This window comes from Simochromis diagramma, unplaced genomic scaffold, assembly GCF_900408965.1.
Source record: "Simochromis diagramma unplaced genomic scaffold, fSimDia1.1 OVJJ01000682.1, whole genome shotgun sequence".
Taxonomy (NCBI): Eukaryota; Metazoa; Chordata; class Actinopteri; order Cichliformes; family Cichlidae; genus Simochromis; species Simochromis diagramma.
The window spans coordinates 1,053,686-1,063,201 of NW_024387359.1; the positions used below are offsets into that span (position 1 = coordinate 1,053,686).

The following is a 9,516-nucleotide window of genomic DNA, read 5'->3' on the forward strand; positions in this document are numbered from 1 at the left end:
TTGACAAAGGAAATACGTATGCACCGGGGTCAGTGGCAAAAAGTTCCCACCTCTTACTGCACTCTTTTTGTAAATACCCTCAGTACTTTTTATTTAACCCAAAATTCACCCTATGTTGGTGAATCAGGCTCATAATGTCACAACTTAAAATTTTTATGTTACATTTTTCAAGTCATAATACAGCATTTACATATAAATCCTGGCTTCAGACTATGGTCACCCAGAACACTGTGGCAAACAAGTACCAGTATTTCAGCTTACAAGCATCGTGTGCTTCCCCCTCATCATGCTTCCAGAGGACAGCCAATCAGAAGAAAGTGGGCTTTTGGCCCTCTGGAGTCTATACGTCTGTAATTTAGGATGACCTAGCAGCAAGACGCAGCTGCTCTGAGTGTCAAAAGTGTTGATTTCAAACTATGTTAGAATTAAAATCTAGTACAATCTAGTTATGTGGATTTTATCAATAGTGTGATGCATGTAAGTCCTAAACACTTTTATTTTAAAATAAAGCGCTAGACATGACCCTGGAGGTAGCCCTCTTTAAATACTACATTGACTGAATATGATCAGCCTGAATTTATGCATTATCATTAACTCATTAATCCAAAATAGAAATGTCTGTAGTCATCATGCAGCAATGAGACGATATAATAGTTATTTTTTATGGACAGTTTGACTAGGAGATACACAACACCATTAAAGACGCCCAACCATTAAGGTGTTTCATTTCGCCAACCAGGTGAGAGTGAAATGGAAATACAGTACTTAAAAGACATTAAGGTTTTCTTAGTCATGTACAGATGTTAAGGCCGATATTAAATCTTTTTCTTGTTGTAATCACGCCTCCTGTTCATAGATCTTCTTTAACACACTTTCAGTAAAAAACATGAAGGACACTCAACATTACAAATACATTTGTGAATCCTAAGACAGCGTTTACGAGCTGAGTGAGCAGTTAAAGGGGGGGGCAAATTATTATTAGAAAGGCTGTAGTTTTTAATTACTTCATTGTAGTCAAATTGCTGACACTCATGGCTTTAAATGAACTTGTTTCTTGCATTTTGTAATAGCCAATATGAAAAGAAGGAATCCTCATAGTGAGGGAAACCTGTTTCACTGTGTGCAAACAGTTAGATCCAGACGTTTTCAGGCAATTACACAATTTTTGTCTCTGTACACCACCTTTAACCTCCTAGGACCTGGCGTCCACATATGTGGACATCACATATTGGGTTATTTAGACTAAAATACTCAATTTAGCTCTACATGGGCCTGATATGCACTTACGAGGACATTAAAAATGCATGCCGTGGAAGAGTTTGGGTCTTAGGAGGTTAAAATAAAACTATCAAACAATTAAGATGTGACTAAAGTGCAGTTTTTCATGTAGATTTTGACTGAAGAGGTTTAACAGATGAGGCCTTTTCTCTTGTCAGTCTATGACAGAGTAAGCAAATAAAAGACATGGCACTAATTCCAGTTGAACTTGAATTAGCTTGAATTAGCTCATTGAAACTCTCAATATGAGGCCCAAAGAGATGTTGATGACAGCAAAGGAGATCCCCAAAAGGCTGAAAAACTCAAATAAATGTGTCACAAAGATAGCAAAAACTTTGAGAGTGGCCAAATCAAAGGCCTGGCTGCAGTAAAGGCCTGGCAGAGCATCTTAAGGGAGGAAAGAGCAATTTGTTATGCCCATGGATTCTAACTTCGGTGCTTCACTGACTCCAAAAGCATTTTCTTCCAAGAATTAAAAAAATAAATAAATAAACAAACTAAGCCCACTACAACACATTTTGAGTGTTTCAATAGAAATCCACTGTGGTGGTGTACAGAGGCAAAACTGTCTAAAAACATATGGACCTAACTGTACATGTTTCACAAACTCGCAGTTCACAGAAAAATCTCCAAATTCAGCCGACAAATACTAGAAATATCCAGTCTAGACAATTTATACACAGTAATTGTTTTATTTTGTGTTCCCACTTACCCAGTACATTCAATCACTACAGGTAAAATATCAAAACCACAAGTCATGTACAAAGGCTGTGGTGAAAATAAATGCTCTGTTTAGTTCTGCTAAACAGAAAGGCTGATTAATTATATTATATGAATTAGAATTACTCTGTGAAGTCTTTTATAATACATAGTGCAAACTTCAGGCCCTCTTGGCTTGTGCACAATTAAGTGCATCAAGTCAAAATGTGAACACGTTTAGGCAAATCTCTCTACATTCTTATAAGTTATATTCAGAGGTAGGAAATACATTTTTTTAACCAGTAAAATTCAGGTTCACAGTATCTTCACTGTGAACTTCACTTTCTGTCCTGTTAGTTCCTCAGACTGTCAGTATTTAACTGGATATAAAGAGAAGTTAGAAGTTTTGAATGATCCAGCATACTTCAAACAGGACATTGCTTTCCACTTGCTGTCCTGTGGATAAAGCTCTTGTTATTGCATACTTTTTCGTTCAGGTCCTTTGGTCACCTTGTGGATTTCACTTATTTTCAGACAATACTGATTATGTCTCTAGAAATCATCTTCAGCAACTAATCTTTTGAAGTCACTGACCCCTATTCCTTAACGTAAGTCGCAGAATATAACTGAGAAGATTTTCACGAGTGTCTCTTTTTTGTCTCTCTGCGGGAACGCCACTCTTGTAGTGGGGGTAAAAATTGTTTTGAACTCTTTTGAGAACTCCATCAAAATAATAGAAGTGTTCGTTTTCTTCATCATTACGTCGGCTGTTGTCATCATCTCTGATAGGGTCTGTCTGCAGCTCACCTGGAACCATAGGATGCCTTGAAGCAAACATCTTTGTTCCTCCGATTCTCTCTTTGCAGTGTTTCCAGCCAGCTTTCGTGCGATGTATTAAACCTGTGCAGAGCGGCACAGTGTCCCCTGAAATCTGTTGAGAAGATCTTTCATCAGCACCGTCATTGTTGTTCATCGTGTTATACTCAAAACAAAATGAATGCCCAAAATAGTGAGTTTAAGACATTTGAGTACATGTAAATTTTCCATGCAAAGTTATTACATGCAAAGTTATTACAAAATCTTAATATAATTTAATCCAGTCAAATTAAATTCACTTGACTTATATACATTCAGTTTATACAAACCACATTTTCCTCAATGATTAATTATTTAAATAAATAAATCTTTCAGTTGCATTTTACTCAAAACTATTACTTACAACTTTATCAGGGCTAATAATCATTTTTGGCCAAGTATTTTCCAACACCATTTTTTTCTTTCAAAGGTAAACATTTACTTGGAAAATACTATATAATGCAATAAGCTATCTATTTGATGGCCTTCCTGTCCTGAAGGCCCACCTATCACTTCATTGCACTGCAAACCAAAATAAATTTGCAGGTCTTAAAAAATTTATGCAACTGAATGCCTTATTTTTCTTAAGTTGTAGAACTTAAAAGTTGAAATACTGTTGGATTAGTATGTTTAAGTACTGTAATCGCAAATTTTTTTAGTTAAGGTTACTTAGTATTCGTTCACCTCTCAAATTGGACTAACTCTAACTTTTCATTTCTGCAAATATCTGTGAATAAAATCATCATTAACCCATCAACCCACTGCACCCCTGGTGTCACTGCTTCCTCTGGCATGGAAGTAAATAAAACAAATTCTCAGCCTCTAAAAAAAAATAAATCATTGAGCAACTCAGTACGAGATGTCGGGGGGACGACAGTAAAAGCCAACATTAATAGTTAATGGTTAAAAATAGTTAACCCTTGAACTCAAATGATTTGTTGAGTTATTAAGACATTGTTTTCTCCTGAAAAACCTGATGTTTACAATCAAACTCATGAGGCCCTACTGTGAGCAATAAATTGCACAAAAATATCAGACGTAGCAAAAACAATACAAATTAAAACGTATTTGCAATTTTAGAAATTTTTCTTTGTTTAATTACTTCATGGTTCAGGCATTACAGTGTTAATCAAAAATCAAAAGGGCGAATATCTCACAGGAACTCAAAATATTTCAATTGGTTGGATTTGAAAAGAAAAGGAAATTTCAACCCCAAAATTGGGTTTAAAATGATTGTTTTCAACATTTCTGTTTTAATATAGTATTTCATTACTCATGAAATGTAACTAATTTAAATGATAGTTATATGAATCTAACAGTCAAACGGGACATATACTTCCCCAAACATTCAACTATTTATTTAATTGAATCTTGAAGAAATACTTACTTTTGCATGCTTGTGTGTGGGCTCCACTCGTGGATGATTTTGATCTTCCTTTCTTTCCGTTTCTGTCCTGCTTTTTAAAGCTTCTTCTTCACTCTGTGCGTCTTTCAGAAATTTGGTTAGATTTTCTAGGACGTCTTCTCTCATCTGGAGGCTCGAGAATGGCTTCACAGTCGTTGCTTGCGTAGTTTCTGTTTCATTCTTCAAAAATCCTGGCTCAGTGTGTGCCTCGGGCTCTGGACTCGCTCCAGTTGTTGGTCTCCTCTCTGCGCTCGGCTGTCCATCATCTTTGTGTGTGCTGCTTTGAGTGATGACTTCCATACTCATTGTTGTGTCTTTAATCTTCGTGTTTGCTGTAGTTGTGTCTGTTATGTGTTCTGTTGTTATCATTTTGAGCGGGCGAGGTGAGGGTACGACTGTCTCCTCTGGTTTCAGATTTCCTTCGTGTTCAGTGTGGTTTATTCTTGTTGTTTCATTGTATATATTAGTTGTTTGTGAGTCCTCTGGTTTTTCTGTGGTTTCCTTGACTTGTTCCTTTATAGTTTTTCCACGTTTCACTGCTTTCCTATCTAAGCTCTCTATTACGAAGATTTCTAATAAACATATTCTTCCTTTCAAACATTTACATTTTGAGTCGTATTGTTTAATAGCGATGTCCTTTAAAGCTTTAGTGATGGGTGGCAGGTCACCCAGCTCAGGAATATTCACTTTCCATCTAAAGTCTGTGTTGGAAATAAGCTTTCTTTCAGATCTTGGATCCGTTTGTATCTCCATCGCTGCTTCTGGCAGGAAAAACATGATTAAGGCTTCTTCTCCCACATCAGACAGCATTTGTTTTTCATTGAAATCATGAATATCTGTTTTATGCGTGGAGCGTGTTCGTAGGACGTATGCAAATCTCTTTTGGTTTCCATTTTCCATAGGATTCCTATTTTGTTCTGCTTTACTATCTCCTACTGGGTGTCTGAGCTCTGGTTGTTTTGTGATCATTTTCCAGCTAAATAATTCATTATTATCGTCCTGAGTGGGCCTCGTCTTATTCAGTGGTCTATTTCTGAATCCTTTCTTCTCCTTCGATACCAAGAGGGGTTGCCTCGTAACATCAAATCCACCATCACCCACACCAGATGCTGCTTTTAAAGAAAGTTGTTTCTGAAAACTTCTTTGGCGAGTGGAGTCTTCATTCAAGTTCAAAAGTTGCTTTTGCTTCACAAGAATGTTTTCATGTCCTTGTGTCTTTAACTGTGACATGTCTGACGTTTTCCTTGAAGAGGTGCCAGAGTGCAGAGTAGCTGCATGGAAAATGTCACGTTGACCGACTGAAGCTCTCAGAGATCCTCTTTGATTGTGCTGCATGAGAATTTTAATGTCCTTTGGTGCATTTAGTTTTGTCTGTAGTGGTTCAGACTCTTCCTTTGAGGTCCTCCTGATGTTCATTTCTGCAATTTCACTAAGTTTTGGACAGCAGGAAACAATCATAATTGTAGTCACACAGATTTGCTCCATCAGCATTTTCTGCAAATGAGCAGTGACGGTGGCTGCCCAGCCCTCGGGTTTCTCCAATAAGAGAGCCTGAAGATTTTGTCCTGAGACAATGGAGCGGTGGAGCACTAACAATGAAGGTCTAGAATCAGGGCTATCTTTAATTATATCCATGGCAATGTGACTGGTTTGACTAACAGTCTTAGTTCTTGGAGCATTGCTAATAGGAAACAGGGCTGTGTTTGACTTCATTGGGAAAGCTGGAACAAGTTTTCTTTCACCACAATGAAGAATGGCCTAAAGTGACAAGAGAGGAAGACTGAATTAGTTATAAAAATGTTTCCAGATAAATGCGTGAGCCATAAAAACAACTTCCATCACCATGACTACAGTCCAGATGGAAATATCCATCTTGGAGACTTGGACACTTTGGGCACTTGTTCTTCTGAATGAGACTTGGTTAGTGAGGGGCAACTCTGACAGACCGCAAACACTGCACACGCATAGAACAATTACCATGTCGGATCAAATAAGACTTGAAAATGTAAGCTGCTCAAAAAGTAACACTTTTTGATCAGAGTATAGCATTAAGACAGTACATACGTAGCAGAGGGGGTTGTTGTTTCAGCTGCTTTTGGAGCTTTTGGCAACAATGAGACAACCCCAACACAGGAATGATTTTACAGACGGAAGCCACTGACATTTTTTTTCCTTTTCATCTTTTCCAACAGTTTTTTCTCTAGTTTTGCATTTGGCCAGGGTCAGTGTCACTACTGGTAGCATGACACGATACCTGGACCCTACAGGGGTTGCACAGGTAGTCCTAATCCTCCAGGATGGCTCATGAGTATGTGCCACTGCCAGAAAGTTTGCTGTCTTTTTTACTTTGATTTCTGAGGTGTCTTTGAAGTCAACCCTCCCTAGTTTGATTATTTTCTTTTCCATCAAACTGGCATGGGCTTGTTGTGTGGCAGTCAGTGAGAGGACCAAAAATAAAGGACCTGGCAAACAGGCTTAACTTAAGGCAAATGGCTGATTGAACAATATAAGAAGCAAAGCTGAACTGGAGTAAACTAACTGAAACCACAAACCTTGAGTAACAGACATGACAAGGAACAGATGAAAACTAAGGACCTAATTACACAGGATCACGAGAGGATCGGCAACAGGTGGAAAACACAGCTGAAACAAAATCTGACTGACCAAACAGAGGAAGCAAAGTTAAACGTAACGCACATGAGACTAGGGACTGTCAAAATAAAACAGGAAGTAACAAGCACTCAGAGTCACGTGACATGTCAAAACATGTAAACTTGACACTTGGACAGGGGATAATAGATATGGAAACAGATGACAGACCGGGGAGAGAAAACAGACTGGACCAAGTCCATAACAGCATAGAAATCTACCATGATTTTTTTCCTCACTGAGATCTGCTTTCTTTACCATAAAGTGCATTTGTGTTTTTTGCAGCACTGCAAACACACAAATATGCTCCAAGCACACGCCCGACTGTGCAGCACATCCATTGTTAACTGAGCAAGTAGAGGGAGAACAACTGTTCGAACTGTTCTTCCATCAAATCTATTTTTAATATGCCTGTTTAACCCAGTTGGTCACAAATTGTGGGGTAGGCCCCACTGGTGAGTTAGATGGGGCGCACATAAGGAGGCAAAAAATATTAAATAAAATTAATTAAATTTGAAGGGGAAATAAACCAACAAGCATTTATTTATGTAAACCTCAGTTTGAAACGTTTTTATTGTAAATGGTCGAGTGGCGTTACGAGTAAAATTTTGACATCTGAAGTGGGGCGCACGTCTTCTATTTGATAAATGTGCAGATTATCTGGAGTAAATATTAAAATCACATGCTAAGAGACTGTCACGGTGTCACGCTTAGCTAAAAGCATTACCCGAAAAGGGTTTTTCTCTCTAATAAATATTGTAATCTGGCACAAAAACATGCTGCATGTCAGATATTGTTATTATCAGCAGCATGAAATGGGTGTAAAAATAAAGCAGCTTGTGACTGAGTCATCAGCTTCGTGCTTTTTAGGTAGTGTAATGTGGGAGACTCTTGGCTGCTTTGCAAAATGTGACATTCCCACCTGGTATGCTGATAATTCATGCACAGAGGAGCAGCATAAGAGGGAACATGTATAAATTAAAAACAAATAAAGATGATGGTGGGAGTAGTTTTCCTAATGAAGAACAAGACATAAAAAGGAAACCTTTTTTTAACAGCATTACTGAATAAAATAAGCATACCAATACAGGAATCTGATCCCTTTGCATTATTCTTCTCAAGTCTTTGAAAGACAGAGTGTGTCCATGGTCACTGTGGACTGTGAACGGCCAGCAGAAGGAGTAGCTCCTCTGTTTGTGTAGCAAAACAGCATACATGTAGTTTCTTTTGAAGCATGTAGACTCAGTTTGGCTCCGAAGTATCTTCAGCCCTTTGGGAGCCATCTGTCCACCGAGGATCAGTTTTCTGCACAAAGTCCAGCTGAAGTAATCCATAACCCAGTTCCCGTCTCCTGGGGGAGTCAGGTCAGAGACGAGCAGAGACAGCAGCAGCAGCAGCCAGGGCCTCATTGTGCTGAAAATAAGTGCTGGAAGGCAGCCTGAAGCCAGCAGTTATGCTTTTATCTTTTCCTGCATTTCTCTACTTTGTGTATGCAAAACACAGAGCAAATAAAAGATTCTGTTCTGTCTCTAACAATAGGCTGTAATTACACAAAGGCAAGTTTTCATCGTCTCACACTTGTAGAAGTGTCAGGTTATTAAACCTTAGTGGAAACTGTAAGCAGTTCTGTAGTTTCACAAATAAAGTGGTGCTGGCTATTTTTGCATATATGCACTCAGATAGATGTAATACTCTTTGTTATATGTATCGTTATATCTACCACATTGCAGCAATAGAGGCCTGAGGATAAGTCTGTTATTCTAGATTTCTTCCAGTGTTCAAAGCCCACTGTGAAGTAAACCTACTGTTTATTTCTCTGCATCCAAGACCTGACAGAACTAATTCCTGTGCAGTGCCAGCCTACATTGCTCTCCTACTTTCATTATTTCATCATTCTACTTTTGGACAAGACTAAAATGTTAAGTGGAACTTGTGATTGCTATTGCATAATTGTCGTTTAGTTTACATTTTTCACATAAAAAAAAAAGCTGAAAAAGCTTTTTTTTTGTATGTGCCACTTTAGTCTTGGATTATGAAAACATTACACCCGGTGCTTCTAATCTTTAAAAGCATACAGTACGTTACCTCATGTTCATGTCTTTTCATCTTTTTGCATATTATCAGACTTTCTCCGTAAGACACGCACAGCTCAGGTGAGCAGCTACAGTAACAGCTCATTATTGTCACCTGTCCTTCACTGAATCAGCAGGTAAGAACTCAGTCTATATTTGATTTGTTTAAGAAACTGCAGAGGATAGCTTATTTTGGTACCTAAATTGAAAGCACTTGAGCATTTTTAAATGTATGAAGTTAAAACAGTTAAAGCATTCCTGGCTGTCATATCAGAGATAGTGAAATAAGTGTAAGTGAAGAGACATATCATAGAGACTCAGAGTGCAATAAAGAACTACAGTTAGAATAATTGTCAAACTGTTATGTTTAAACAGTTATTGTGAAAGGAAAAAAATATTATTATATCCATCTTAATAAGGTCACATAGATGTGCAAATTTTGATAGACTTAGGGTTAGGTTTATTTTTTTTTCTTGTAAGCTAGTAAGGGAGAACAGTCTTTATTGTGTTTATATTGGTAAAATAAAAAGAGGAGAGCATCAGTCATGGATGTCACAA

At 37.8% G+C, this 9,516-nt stretch overlaps 1 protein-coding gene across 1 annotated transcript; it reads right to left on the bottom strand.

The window, feature by feature from the left end:
- Positions 1–692: 692 nt before the first annotated feature.
- On the bottom strand, positions 693–8,662 carry LOC120718749. The gene is made up of 3 exons (XM_040007425.1): positions 7,969–8,662; positions 4,220–5,995; positions 693–2,908 (listed from the first exon to the last, which is right to left on the bottom strand). The coding sequence occupies exons 1-3, from the start codon at positions 8,293–8,295 to the stop codon at positions 2,564–2,566; spliced, it is 2,448 nt and encodes an 815-aa protein (XP_039863359.1). The 5' UTR covers positions 8,296–8,662; the 3' UTR covers positions 693–2,563.
- Positions 8,663–9,516: the final 854 nt, after the last annotated feature.

Bases quoted from the DNA above. Each gene is read 5' to 3' on its own strand.
- LOC120718749 (XM_040007425.1), bottom strand. From the start codon at position 8,295: ATGAGGCCCTGGCTGCTGCTGCTGCTGTCTCTGCTCGTCTCTGACCTG. The intron at 5,996-7,968 runs GTATGCTTATTT...TTGTCACTTTAG, and splicing joins GGGATCAGATTCCTGTATTG to GCCATTCTTCATTGTGGTGA. The intron at 2,909-4,219 runs GTAAGTATTTCT...TCTTCTCAACAG, and splicing joins CCACACACAAGCATGCAAAA to ATTTCAGGGGACACTGTGCC.